We start from the raw sequence: 14,658 nt of genomic DNA on the forward strand, positions 1-14,658 counted from the left end.
GTGCTCCAGTGTTAATGCTTTTTAGGGAGGAAATGTGTTATTTCCTCCCTAAAAAGCATTAACACTGGAGCACCGCAGGGATGCGTATCACCCATCCTCTATACCAGTGGTTCTTAAACTTTTTGTCTGGCGACCCCACAAAAAAGTATGGCGAGGTCTGGCGACCCCACTTTCCCCAAACCCATTCTAAGTCCTTACTCAAATACCCCCCTCAAACGTTAACAACTAAATCAAGCAAAAACTAGAAAGCAAAGTCATTTGTTTTATTTACTCCATATGAACAAGAACCGAGAAAACCAAACAATCACGATTAAACAAGTGTAGGCTGCCGCCATATCAGATCAGAGCGCTATGTGCGTAGCGCGCGCACACACAAGCACGCACACACACATACACATGCAGCATTAAGCCTACAACGTTACATTAATTATATGTATGGCGATAACAATAACAGTATTTTTTTATTTCCCTTTTCTGGTTTACTATCTTTAACAATTTCAATGGGAAGGGTGGGCATGCTTCCGTGAACATAGCAAGTTAATTATAGGAGGAATGCTGCATACGGCGACACGGAGATTTTCCTCCACGGTGCTGAGACGACATCTGTATTTTGCGATGTCGTTTCATTTTGACAGGTTTTAAGCTCTCATTCGTCAGAACATCGCCGCCAATCACACATTGTGCGTGGTCGAGGTTATCTTTAACTTGGCAAGTGAATGCATATTTCAGAAATTATTTCTGATAAAGCCGACGCGCCGTTTGTTCTTTTTTATTCTCACCGGCCTGTAGACTTGTCCCATCTGACGATCACGGAGGAGTAGACGCACTGGTAGATGGCACTTCCGAGCTTTTGTTAATTGTTTTAAGTAGCCACCTGTCCATTTTGGCTAGTAGGCTAGGCTACCTATGTCTTTTGTTTTGTTTTACTTAAAATAGCGGGAACAAGTTGAGTTTGCATAGTGGGAGCAGATAGTTACATTGTTTCTATCAGCGGACCAGTAGCCCATAGACTGAACCAGATCTCTTAACTGCGTGTAAATAAGAAAAAGGCAGAAAAGGCCAATATTATTTTCCTTTGTTTCACCTAATAATAATTTCAGACTGAATACAGAAAATAATTGGCGACCCCACGGAAGTTTTTGGCGACCCCATTTGGGGTCGCGACCCCTAGTTTAAGAATCACTGCTCTATACATTATATACTAACGATTGCCAAACATCTTCTTCAGCTACCTATTTTAAATATGCTGATGGCACAGCCTGTAGAAAGACAACTTTGTACAGGTCAATGTAGAGAAAACAAAAATATATTTCAGTAAGAAAGGAATAATTGAGATTAATGGTGAACAGATAGAATGGGTCTCATCTTACAAATATTTGGGAATTAAAATAGACAATAAGTTGTGTTTTAATCAGTGTGCACAGACCAAGTGCCGGAAACTGCAACAGAGGATGTTCTTTCTTAGGAAACGTAAACGTTTTTAGATTAGACAGGGGCATTCTCCAATTATTCTATAAAGCTCTTTTGCAGAGTGTCTTCTTTTGGGCTAATTTGTACTTTTGGAAATACTGTAGGCATGCACAGAATCATAAATTAGGCTACAGCGCATTATTAAATCAGCCAATAGGTCATTCAACCATCCTCTGTTCCTCAAGTTTGTCCAAATTAGTAGGGCTAGGTCGAATGGCAGAATTCAGCAGAGAGTAATCAGGACAAGAAGGTGCCACAAGTCATTTGTGCCAACGGCAATTCGACTGCACAATAACAGACCAAGTATATGCACTGTTGCACTTTAATTCACCCCTCTGCACATCCAATTCAATGCACGATCATATAGTAGTTATTTTTAATCTTATCTATTTATTCTCTATTTATTCAGCCGTGGCCTACTGGTTAGCGCTTCGGACTTGTAATATAACCAGATGGTTGCCGGTTCGAACCCTGACCAGTAGGCACGGCTGAAGTGCCCTTGAGCAAGGCACCTAACCCCTCACTGCTCCCCGAGCGACGCTGTTGTTGCAGGCAGCTCACTGCGCCGGGATTAGTGTGTGCTTCACCTCACTGTGTGTTCACTGTGTGCCGAGTGTGTTTCACTAGTTCACGGATTGGGATAAATGCAGAGATCAAATTTCCCTCACAGGATAAGAGTATTTATTCTTATACTATTGTCTTTTCATGTCTCTGTTTCTCTGTAATGTTTATAATGTGGTAGGCCTATGTCTACTGTTTGTCTGTTTTGTCATCTGTTTTGAGTAGCCTAGCCTATATTTTGTGAGACATCAACAAAGCCTTATGGCAGTGAGATAGATAGAGCACTTCAAACAAAAGCATAATGAGTAGCCTACCGCAAGGAGCCTAGGTGTTCCAACCAACCCCGACTACAGTAGCCTAGATGTGCCAACCAACCCTGTGCCTGGGGCAGGTTGGCACAAGTGCACAACACCACTTTAATCATATAACTAGCCTTAACTCAAAACAAGGGGTAATTTGTTGACAGTGAATGTAGGCCTACGCATTTACATTCATACTCATTAGCTGAGATCCCTACCTTGGAAATCCAGAGTTCTCGCGAGAGCACAATGGAATTGTCTCTGCAAGACACTCTGGCAATGAGCAATGATGCAACCCCTTGCATCTCGGGGAACCAATCAAATCGGCGTAGCCTATCTGATATAGGCGGGCCAGAGGCGAGCTAAACTAATAACGACAGCGCTGCAACGGAGGTCAGTAAACATTGGTCGTAGTGTTATCCAATTGCGTCCAAGTCCGGAATCATTCAGAGTAAACATTGGTCTAGTGTTATCCAATTGTATGGTGCCGCCCCTCGAGTTGGACCATTAGGCTACATTGTTCGTGGCCAGACCCTTAAATCTGTGTAGATCGCAGGGTCTGGATTTTCCCGGCTATGAGATCCCAAGCTTTCAATCACACTTTGACAATTTTAACGCATAAGACGGAGAAATAACCGAGAGTGAAAAGTGAGCCAACCTGCCCCGGTCTCCCCTATATTAAGCCTAACTTTACCCAACACCATTCGTCAGTAGCCTATGAGCCCAACAGTCCACCCCACCAAGTCCATGATTTTGCTTGGTGAAATAGGCCTAAGCATACTGTTTTGTTTGGAAATGGAATTATGGGACCTGTGTGCAGTCATGGTAGCCTATAAAACGTGGTTTTCATTCAAAATGTTATGTAGCAATATTGGTAAAACATTTAATTGAGAATATTTGTGTGTCACATTGAGTTGTTTAATTAATGAAAAAGATGAATCAGAAATGATGACAAAACATAAATGGCACTAGGCCCTTCAAAGAAACTAATTAAACCTGCAGTTCGGTTGAGCCACAATATTTAGAATAAGATATGTTAACGTATTGCTATAATTTTGATAAAGCTATAGCTAACAATAAAACTTTTGCATAATGAACTTGATCATCAATTTTTAGGAGGACGCAGGTGGACATTTTGCGTGGACCAAAGGACCATCCAAAGTGCCCGCCCATTGGACGCTCTTGACGCTGAACCCATCTTTTCGTGCTAGTGTTTGCTGTTAGCTGTTAGCAGTTCGTTCATTTGACTGGTTCAAGCTTCGGTAGTGTAACCAACGTTAGCATACAACCATGGTGCTTGATCTAGATTTGTTCCGCACTGATAAAGGCGGAGATCCCGAAATCATTAGAGAGACACAGAGGAAAAGGTTCAAAGATGTGTCGCTGGTGGATAAACTGGTGTTGGCAGATACAGAATGGAGAAAATGTAAGTGGCATATATCGCAAGCTACCAACAGCACTGTCTGGTCCACATGGATAGCGTTATTTCATAGTTCATAGCATTGGCTAGCTTTCCAAATTCACACAAACCGGGACGTCTTTAACTGTGTCGTTCAGAAATGTTCAAACTACGTTGTAATCGCTCGCTGTAATCAGAAATAGTTGATTCCAAACAATAATGAACGTCGTTCAAGTACTTTACAGTTGTTTAAACATCAGCTTGCTTGCCACGTTAGCCTGTACCAGTTAGCTGCCGGTAAAATGGCTAACGTGTGTCGCACAGCTGTTAAGTGTCTCTCATTTAAAGACATTTGTCTGTCGTGTGGATGTAAACAGTTGTTTGATTTTTAGTGTAAGGTCAATGTACCATTGACAAGTATGTGTATTAAATAGCACGGTAAAGCGTAGCACTGTACATCAGTTAGGTTGCAGTAAGCAGGAAGTGTACTTGATTTAGCCATCTGCAGTGTCGTCAGCATGCAGTCAGTGCAATCTGATGCAATCCGGTTTGAGTGAAGCACAACACCCGTCACAGCTTTGCATGGATGCCTACCAGTGTTGCGCGGTCTGCCCGAAATTAAGCGGTCGCCCGCGGATGACCGCGGTCACCCGCGGTTATGAGTCATAAACAAAATATTTTAATGATATTCGGGTCATTTGCGGGCGGGTCAGTTAAAATTAATTAAATATATATTTTCTACAAATAGGCCTACTTAAAATATCACGAGAAAGCTAGCATCAATACAGTAAAGCATCAATACAGTAACGTCAACAGTAAAGAAGCAAGACGCGAGTTAAAATAATAAAGACACCCCTTCAGGAAAAGCGATATAGGCTATGGTTATGGTCTAGGCCTACTTCTTGCGAAGCCATTTAAAAGTATGACAGCCAAAACGGGCAGCCTGCAGGAATAAATGTTATGGCACAGACTACACAGCCATATCTACCGGTATGTATAGGTTCGCGCATGCATAAAAGTTACCTTAGTTCGTTGTGTTTGTGACTTTAAACAGTGGATGTGCTTTAGTAAAGCTTTGTGTTTCATTCAGCATTATAAACCAGTTCTTACGCTAACGTTTTGACCAGCAATGTATCTCTCTTGCCTACCTCGCCTCACCATTTCTGTTTTCGAAAGAAAGATGTATGTCCATGGCCTTCAAATCTTATCCTAGTGTTCTTATCCTTTGTGCGTTGCGTGCGTGCTTGCGCTCTTATTCTCATTCTTTCTCCTGCGCAAACATTATGTCCTGCATGCTTACTGCGTGTAGTTCTACTGCATCAAGTTTCGTAAATAAATTAGTTTGTTTTTACAGAAATGGCCTACTGTCACACTGCATGCAGCCTATAACCAAAAGCACACATTTTGTAAATAAGCGGGTCGGGTATAATTTTGTCCTAATTAATATTCGCGGTCCGAGTTGCGGTCGGGTTGATTAAAATATCGGGCGACCGCGGGCCGCTTGTGACCAAACCCGCGCAACACTGATGCCTACTAAAAATCGCTGATGGAAATGATATTAGCTAGTGACATCGTAAGATGTTACACTGTAAAAAACAACAACAAAAAACAACCGTTTTTACAAACAAGTTATAACAATTTTAGTTTGCAGGATAACGTTAGCTGAACAAAAATGACTATGGGGCTATGGTCAAGACCAGAAGACCAGTATTTGTGTGTTTATTTGCGTGTTAGTAGGCTGGTTATCGAATATTTTTAATTTAAGTAAAAAGGTGCTTAGAGATTCATATTGTCTATCTTTTGTTTTTGTTGTTATGCATCATAGACCTTCAGTGCAACAATACAGGAATGCAAGTGGGAAAAATGCCTTTATAAATCTGTCTTGATTAAGTGACTATTTCAGTGGAAGAGATTGCACGTGTATAATGACATAATGGTTGTTTTTCTTGTCAGGTCGTTTTACTGCAGATAACCTAAACAAGGCCAAGAACCTGTGCAGCAAGGCCATTGGAGAAAAAATGAAGGCAGGTGTCTTTTGACTTTCATGTCTATTAGTTTGGAATCCAAAATATCTGTCTCACAAATTGGGACTGTCCCAACAGTGTATTGGGTTAACCGCACAAAACACTAATTTGTTTAATTAAAAGCTGATCCTTATGAGCAGAAGGTTTGCCATGGAATTAAGACAGCTATTCTGTAAGACTGCTTTTTTATTTCTGAAGAATCACAGAACCTTATAACTTGTCTTGAGAGACATTAGCACATCACTGTTAGACAATAATCTGAATAACAAAATTAAATTGTGCTTTATAAAAAGTCAATAATGGGTTATTTTCCATGCAACAGAAAAAGGAGCCAGTTGGTGATGATGATTCCCTTCCCGAGGAGGCACAGAATCTGGAGGATCTCACATCAGATACACTCTCAGTATGTTTGTCTGTTTGAACTAGGCAACATGTAGTTAAAGTTAGTTACACCTGTGTATTTGTACAAACAAAAATATATTATTAAATTGTGTAAAGATACTCTGACAATTTACTGTGACCATATACACCTGACACTAGATGGAAACGGCATGCTTGACCTTGGCTTTTGCAGACGTTGACGGTAACTCAGATCAAGAAGGTGCGGCTCTTGGTGGACGAGGCCGTGCAGAGGTCAGACAGTGACAGGTTGAAGTTGGAAAATGAGCGCTTTGAGTACCTGCGAGAAATTGGCAACCTTTTGCATCCATCTGTGCCTATCAGCAATGACGAGGTTGGTGTCATGGACTTGGCTGCACATACTGGCCTAATGTGCACAGAGAAACTGGTGAAACTGGTGTGTTGTTGTTTAGGATAGTTGCAGCATTTTTCTTTGCATCACAATTGTGGAGAATGTATTTCAGATTCCATTGTATACCTGCTTAGTATTCTTCCATTAGTTTGTGTTCAGTGTTCAGACCTTTTACCTTCATTAAATTAAAGCAGAAAAGTGCATGCTATTTATTGCATTCAGGTAAAAAAAAAAATACACCAGTAGAACTGCAAGTTGTTGTCATTTTTTCCTCTGCATTGTTTTGTTACTGTCTGACATTTTTAACCCCCTAAGGATGCAGATAATAAGATTGAGCGCACCTGGGGCGACTGTAGCGTGCAGAAGAAGTATTCCCACGTCGACCTGGTTGTCATGGTAGACGGCTATGAGGGCGAGAAGGGAGCTGTGGTGGCCGGGAGCAGAGGCTACTTCCTCAAGGCAAGTTTATAGAGTCCCAAGAGGCAAAACTATTGGTTCAATAGATTTTGTGGACCAGTGATTCACGGTGAGGTATTTGGTGCACCTAATGTACTTGTTTAAGCTTACTTTGGTTACATTATTGTCTTTTGTTCAAAATAGCTGCCATGTTGTTTATTACACACAGTGTACATTTTGTACCTAACTGGTACATAGACTTAAATTCATAGACTTAAATTGACTAGCTGGACGAAAGACTCTCGGTGGGCTCGTTTGTTTCCTGTGGAGCCAGGTGTGTTTGAACCTGCCGCTATTCTGAATGTAATTAGTGTCTATACGGACCCAGTTGGGTGTTGCACCTAGTGAATCAGCAAGTTACCATAAAGAAGGACATGTAGACACTAATTCAAAATGCAGCAGCTAGGGTTCTCACAAAAAACAAAAGAACTGACCACATTACTTAGGGCTGTGTAATTAAGCCAAGCATACACATGACAGAAGCATAGCATATGACTGCAAGCATACACATGACAGAAGTAGAATTCTAAAGAAAAGGGCATTTTTATCAGACCATCAGCAAACATGTCACTGAATTTAATCCAAAATGCCTGATTATGCCACACACCACAGTATGTAATCACAATGTAATGCATCTGCAATATGTGCTGTTATGAATTTAACTTCACTTGTTTTCCTTATTTTCCTTGTTATAGCCTTTTAGTGATATTTCGCTGAGGTTGGGGAAATGACCGATAAGGCTAATGTAACACAGTGCCCACTGTGCTCAACATTGCCTTGTCTATCGTGTCACCTGTGCACGCTTAGGTTGATTTTGTTTGCAACAAAAACGCTGTGGCTGGAAGATAGAGCTAGGTTTCTAAGACCCCATATGGAAAAATGCATATTATTTCCATGCGATTTGCCCCTCCGCCCTCCCTAGAATTGCTTTAGTTCATGTAAAACACATTGAATGACCTCTGTGTATGAAATGTGCTATATAAATAAACTTGACTTGATTAGGATTGGAAGTATCTAAACATTTTTATCATGTTACCCTAGGGACCTCTAGTGTTCTTGGAGCAAGCATTGATCAACTACGCGCTGCGGATTCTCTACCACAAGAAGTACACCGTCCTCTACACACCCTTCTTCATGAGGAAAGAAGTCATGCAAGAGGTCGCCCAGCTCAGCCAGTTTGATGACGAGCTATATAAGGTATGCCATGGCAACCGTTTTGAGGCAAACTTATCTCCTCACTTCATTTTCAATTTGAGTTTTGAACGCTCATTTGTGCATTGTACTTTAATGTAGGTGATTGGCAAAGGCAGCGAGAAGTCAGATGACACCAGTGTGGATGAGAAGTATCTGATTGCCACCTCTGAGCAGCCTATTGCAGCCTTCCTAAGGGACGAGTGGCTGAAGCCTGAGGAGCTGCCCATCCGATATGCTGGCATGTCCACCTGCTTCAGACAGGAAGTTGGTTCTCATGGCCGTGACACACGAGGCATCTTCAGAGTTCACCAGTTTGAAAAGGTCCGTTCGGAATCTAGTTTTGAATCATTTAAATATTTTCTTTTTATGGTATACTGTTGCTGCGGTGCTCAGAATATCAATATTGGGTCATTCCGAGCTTTTTGCTGTGCCGTCTCAGATTTTGTTCAAACTTTGTCTATATCAAGAATGGGTCCCAAAACCAAGGCCTGTCAAATATTTCAGATCAAATCCTATGTCATCATATTATTTTCAGCCCTTGAAATCACTTCAGTTTTACAGCCTGAAAATCACATAGTCTGGTAAGCAATGTTTGGGCATTAATATAATGAAAAGTGCTATTCATAGGCAGCCCAAACTTTGTAGGGTGGAAATCAATGAGAATGCAGTACAAACTTTGAATGGCCCAGTCATACCGAGAACATGTCTGTCTTCCACTCTACAAAGTTTGGGCAGGCTAGGAATAATACTTTTCAAGATATTAATGGCCAAACAAGATGAGAGTGTGAAATTATACAAATCAAGGGGTGAAACAAATTATGAAAACATTGGAATTGAAAAAAAATATTTTACAGGTCTAAATTGTGGGCCCTAAATATTAGGTAGACAAACTTTGGCAAAATCTGAGATGGTGCAGCAACGGTTTTCCTGGATTTTGTTTGATTTGACATGGAATGACCCTAATTGCGATATATCATGTAGTACTTTGTGTTGAGGTTATTTCTTACCTCTGACAAGGAGGTGATGTTTTCACCTGTGTTTTTGTTGTTGCTGTTGTTTGTTTGTTTGTTAGTAGGATTAGGCAAAAAGGATAATGAGAACTATGTAGAAAGGTGTAGCATGGGCCAAGAATATTCCCATTAAATTCTGGGTGGATTTGACTAATGGAGTATCTGCTCAAATAGTTTCACTCTCTAAAGTTGCAAGATTTTTTTCCTTTTACACTCAAATTGCAAGATACAGCATGGCAGACTGTTGGGCTTTGGAGGTATGCACTTTACTGAGTGCATTTCTAGTTTTGCATCAACAATTGGTCATTTATACAATTACATACCCACACAATTACATACCCCGTCATACATAATTCAACAATATTTCATAGTGCTCCTCAGAACTGATCACCATCTGGCCTCTACACACAGATCGAGCAGTTTGTGTATGCCTCCCCACATGACGGCAAGTCCTGGGAGATGTTTGATGAGATGATTGGAACAGCAGAGGAGTTTTACCAGACACTTGGAATCCCCTACCGCATTGTCAACATTGTTTCTGGTTAGTGCTCAGAGCTCCCAATCTAGATGTAACTAAAATGCATAGAAATCCATAATGTGGTATTTTAACTGGTTTCATAACACTTTTGGGTCATTCCACGTCAATTCAACCAGGGCCCACGCACTTAGGTCTGAAAAAAATCTGAAAAAATTACCAGGTGTACCTATGTTACCCAGGAGACACACTGTAAAATTACTCTTATGTAAGATCAATACTTTCCAAGATACAGCCAGTTTTACAGGGGGGGGGGGGGGGGGGGGTGTCGATTTTGTTCGGCCACTTTTTTTTGTCAAAGTTCACAGGCCCACAGCGCAAGAACTAAACCATGTAGGAGGCTCAAATTTTGCATGCTGGTACATAAATAGGAATAGTATGTAGCAAAATCGTCACGTTTGGTCTGGATAATCCTGCATGGTCATAGCTGTCCCTCAAAGTTGATACACATTTTATTGGAGTTTTTGGCTGGGCTCTGTTTAAGCCTTCAGAAGACATATTTGTACTCAACATAGGCTCTTGATTTATTTTCCTTACTGAGATAAGTAGACACACTCACAAAAAGCAATGAAAAGAAAATAAATCCCTTCAGGGTCTGAACAGCAGACCTCACAAGTCTGAAAAATCATTTTGGTTATCATATTCAGAGCACCCAAACACCTTGTGGGAATATACAAAGATTTTTTAAATATGTTTTTCTTTATTCTCCATGATCCCTTCTTTTTGAAAACACCAATTTGACTTGTCTTTGGCAAATCTTTCTTTTTTATTTTCCACCCTGAACATGGGCAAAATGCCCCATTGACATCAATATGTTTTATATAGAGTCACCACACTGCCACCTGTGGTTGTATAGAGTAACCTGTGGTAGCTCTATACAAAACATATTGATGGTCAATGGTGCATTTTGCCCATGTTCAGGGTGGAAAGTGAAAAAGAAAGATTTGCATAAGACAAATTGGTGTTTTTAAAAAGAAAAGATCATGGAGAATAAATAAAAAAATATTTAAAAAAATCTTTGTATATTCCCACAAGGTGTTTGGGTGCTCTGAAAATGAGAACCAAAATGATTTTTTAGACTTGTAAGGTCTGCTGTTCAGACCCTGAAGGGATTTATTTTCTGCTCATTGCTTTTTGTGAGAGTGTTTCTACTTATATCAGTAAGGAAAATAAATCAAGAGCCTATGTTATTACAAATATGTCTTCTGAAGGCTTAAACAGAGCCCAGCCAAAAACTCCAATAAAATGTATCAACTTTGAGGGACAGCTATGACCATGCAGGATTATCCAGACCAAACGTGACGATTTTGCTACATACTATTCCTATTTATGTACCAGCATGCAAAATTTGAGCCTCCTACATGGTTTAGTTCTTGCGCTGTGGGCCTGTGAACTTTGACAAAAAAAAGAGGCCGAACAAAATCGACACCCCCCTCCCCCTGTAAAACTGGCTGTATCTTGGAAAGTATTGATCTTACATAAGAGTAATTTTACAGTGTGTTTCCTGGGTAACATAGGTACACCTGGTAATTTTTTCAGAATTATTTGAGACCTAAGTGCGTGGGCCCTGGTTGAACTGACGTGGAATGACCCTTTTAATTAAGTAAACTAAGGAAGTGAATTGACCTTCATGTTTTGTCATTCCCAAGGGGCCCTGAACCACGCTGCCAGTAAGAAGCTGGATCTCGAGGCCTGGTTCCCAGGGTCTGCCGCCTTTAGGGAGCTGGTGTCCTGCTCCAACTGCACAGACTACCAGGCTCGTCGTCTGCGCATCCGATATGGACAGACCAAGAAAATGATGGACAAGGTAGGAAAGACTAGATTATAACAGACATTTGTAGATTACCTGTATCTTGATTTTCACTTTCCAATATCAGGCTAGGCTAATGCCATAGCCAATTGAATAAATTCTATTTAATATATCAAACTTCAGAAATGAAAAAATATTTAAACCATGGGTTTTAAAAACTTCTGAGGTCTACACTTTGCCACCAGCATGGGGTGGTGGTAGTGTAGTGGTTAAAGGAATTATCCGGAGTAAAATGCACTTTAGATCAATTTACGGATGATTGGGAGTACATACGTTGAGTTGACATCAATATCATGTCATTCGAATGTGTTTTGAGAAAGTTCGATTTTACCGTTTTTAGTCAACGTTAGCCTGGAAGTGACCAGGGCATGTAATTTCGCCGCTACAAAACGCTATTTTTATACCTCTTCTACAGTTCCAAACAACATTACACTTACGTGGTAGTGAGTAGAGGGTCCCTAAAGCCAAACCGAAGTATCCCGAGGTCTTTATGTGGTCGGATAGAGAGTCCAGAATGAATTTCATCAAGTCAGTACCTTTCCGGAAATGTTGCTGCTGCAGCTGGCATCTTTAGGGGAAAGTCCATAGGACACGTGTCACGTGACATTTCAAAATTCCAACCTGTTAGTAAGCTAGGGTTTGCTGTTGCATACAACTTCATTTCAATTTCGAAAGAAATATTGGACTATGTTTAAAAAAAAAAAAAAAAAAAACGGCGACGAAATTGTGAATTTCCAGAGCGTGTTACTCCACACTCGGCAATCGACTCCTACGGACTTCACTTGCCAACATCTCTTTTTTCTCTTCAAAGGCTGAATATGTCCACATGCTCAATGCCACAATGTGTGCAACAACTCGGGTCATTTGTGCCATCCTGGAAAACTACCAGACAGAGGAGGGCATCGTCATTCCAGAGAAGCTCCGTGAATTCATGCCTCCAGGTAGTAACACATTTTCGTATGCTGTTCTAGAGATGGCAGTTTATCAGCTGAAAGGCATCAATGTTTTTATTAATGGCTGTTTAACTGAATGACTTCCACTGACATACTCTGCCCTAGGACTGAATGAGATCATGAAGTTTGTGAAGCCAGCACCCATAGACCAGGAGATGAACAAAAAGCATAAAAAGCAGCAAGAAGGAGGGAAGAAAAAGAAGCAACAGACCGACGTCGACCTGCAGAACAAAGTAGAGAGCATGTCTGTCAATGACTCGTAGGCCCAACCTTCCATTCTCTCCTCCAATCCCCAGTCATCTCCCTCTTACTAGACTCAGTACTCCCCCTAGAGGCTGCTCCTGTTACAGTCCTCATCTTGCTTCCATTATGGCCATTATGTCATTGTACCGAGTCTTGCCTGGGGTCCATCATTATCAAATCTTACTCAACTCCACTATAAGCAGGTTAAATTACACAGGAAGTTTCAAGATACCGTTACACTATCCAATAAAGGTCCTGCATCAGAAAAATGGAGCTGCAAGTTTAGCACGGAAATTTGAATATGTTTATATTTGAATATCTGCCAACACTTAGTAACGTTAGGTGAATTGGATAAATTATGAGAACATGTTGTTTTTACGCTGTGAGGTGGCACAAGATTCTTCGTGGTACCTTGGTCTTTAAAATGAATCCTCATTGTTATTGACAAGCTATGTGCTATGCTGTCTGATGTGTCCCTTGAGCAAACGTAACTCTTAGGTTCATGCTTTTGATCAAAATCTATACTCTTAATTACACAGTGAAAACATGCCGTTTGAAACTAGGATGTGCAGGTAACCATTCTGCTGGGTATTACTGCCATTTCCTGGCCCTAAGGCACTGATGGGCTTGAGATGAGCAGTGATGTTTTGCAGGTAAAAGTACCTGATCATCTAATTCATATTCTCTCTGCACCCCATGCCTGCCCAGATATCCTCTCTGCACCCCATGTGCTCTACATGGTCTGTTGTATGGTATCACAACTGCAGTCCTGTATGAAGTATTAGTATCACACCTAAAATAAAACTTTATCGAAAAGCTACTTGCTTGATTGATTGGTGTTTTTACTGTTCACTAGGATATGCTTGCTGTCACATCCACCCTTCTGGGGTCTCAAAGGTGTGAGACAAAAGACCTGATGGAGATTGAGTAAGGTTCCTCGTTGCATAGAATAAATACTGGAGTCACAGAAGCCCTTCACTAAAAATCTCCATAATAGTGGAAGCAAGCCATGAAACATCCAACAATTATCCTGATCTGCTGCCAATATATTATGTAACCAGTTGGAATACCTACTTTATCCAAATGTACTTTAAGTAGGTTATATATCTTAACAAAAAGCCAAAATATACCCATTACATTATAAGGCTATACCAAACTAATGTAAGTATGCAAAGACTGCCTCAAGGTTTGGGAAAGAATTTTGCTCCACAAAAATGGCGTACATCTGTCATTGTGCATACTTCATCATTGGCATGGAAAAGCAGCATGCTCCGTCATGCCCTCAATTGATTTATTATTATGACCGCCGCTAGCGAAGCTAGCGAAGCGGTCATATAGGGATTGTCAAAGTTTTTTTTTTTTTCCCGTCATCTACTTCCTGAAATTTTGGTCAACGATACCCGGGGCACCGAAACACCGGGGCACATGAAATTTGGTGGGTATGTAGCCCCACTAGACTTTTACGGAAAAATTTCGTTTGGTCCCCGGGGGCCACTCCCCCTCCGCGCTGGGCCCCCCGAAACCCAAAAAATGCAGTTTTTCCTAAATAACTACCTGAACCGTGGCACCGAGGATGAAGAAATTTTTATGGTATGTTGGTCTCAAGGGCCCACATCAACTTAGCCCATAATCACTCATTTGTGATTTGCACCCCCCCGGTAAAAAATGAAAATGCAATATCATTCTGCTTTAATCGCCCCTCTCTTCAGTAAAGACGTTCAGAACTGCACCAAATTTTATGTGTATGATTAACCTGACATTCTCTGGGGGTATGCCAAGTTTCGTAGAATTTCATCCATGGGGGGGTCTAAAAAATTAAGTTATGTGTACATTTAGTGACTCTACACTCATTGGCCTGTAGATGGTGGTGCACACATATACACATGCACACACACACACAGGCACCCACATACTATCGGTATTAGAACGGCTGATACATAATTACAAATTCAG

At 40.9% G+C, this 14,658-nt stretch overlaps 1 protein-coding gene across 1 annotated transcript; it reads left to right on the forward strand.

Moving 5' to 3' along the window:
* Positions 1 to 3,551: 3,551 nt before the first annotated feature.
* Positions 3,552 to 13,525, forward strand: sars1 (seryl-tRNA synthetase 1). Its single transcript, XM_076276212.1, has 11 exons — positions 3,552 to 3,756; positions 5,683 to 5,753; positions 6,076 to 6,156; positions 6,328 to 6,486; positions 6,820 to 6,963; positions 8,002 to 8,157; positions 8,254 to 8,475; positions 9,576 to 9,705; positions 11,349 to 11,506; positions 12,321 to 12,450; positions 12,568 to 13,525. Exons 1-11 carry the CDS (start codon positions 3,621 to 3,623, stop codon positions 12,723 to 12,725), a joined length of 1,545 nt encoding a protein of 514 aa, XP_076132327.1. The 5' UTR covers positions 3,552 to 3,620; the 3' UTR covers positions 12,726 to 13,525.
* Positions 13,526 to 14,658: the final 1,133 nt, after the last annotated feature.

The sequence above is a fragment of the Alosa pseudoharengus genome, unplaced genomic scaffold (genome assembly GCF_046254945.1).
Source record: "Alosa pseudoharengus isolate Yale_2024_CS ecotype anadromous, Long Island Sound unplaced genomic scaffold, YU_APseudo_1.1 YU_APseudo_1.1_scf_9, whole genome shotgun sequence".
NCBI classification, from domain to species: domain Eukaryota; kingdom Metazoa; phylum Chordata; class Actinopteri; order Clupeiformes; family Clupeidae; genus Alosa; species Alosa pseudoharengus.

Excerpts from the sequence above, each read along its gene's own strand:
- sars1 (XM_076276212.1), top strand. The coding sequence starts at position 3,621 with ATGGTGCTTGATCTAGATTTGTTCCGCACTGATAAAGGCGGAGATCCC. Across the intron at positions 3,757-5,682 it reads AGATACAGAATGGAGAAAAT|GTCGTTTTACTGCAGATAAC; the intron begins GTAAGTGGCATA and ends TTTTCTTGTCAG. Across the intron at positions 9,706-11,348 it reads CATTGTCAACATTGTTTCTG|GGGCCCTGAACCACGCTGCC; the intron begins GTTAGTGCTCAG and ends GTCATTCCCAAG.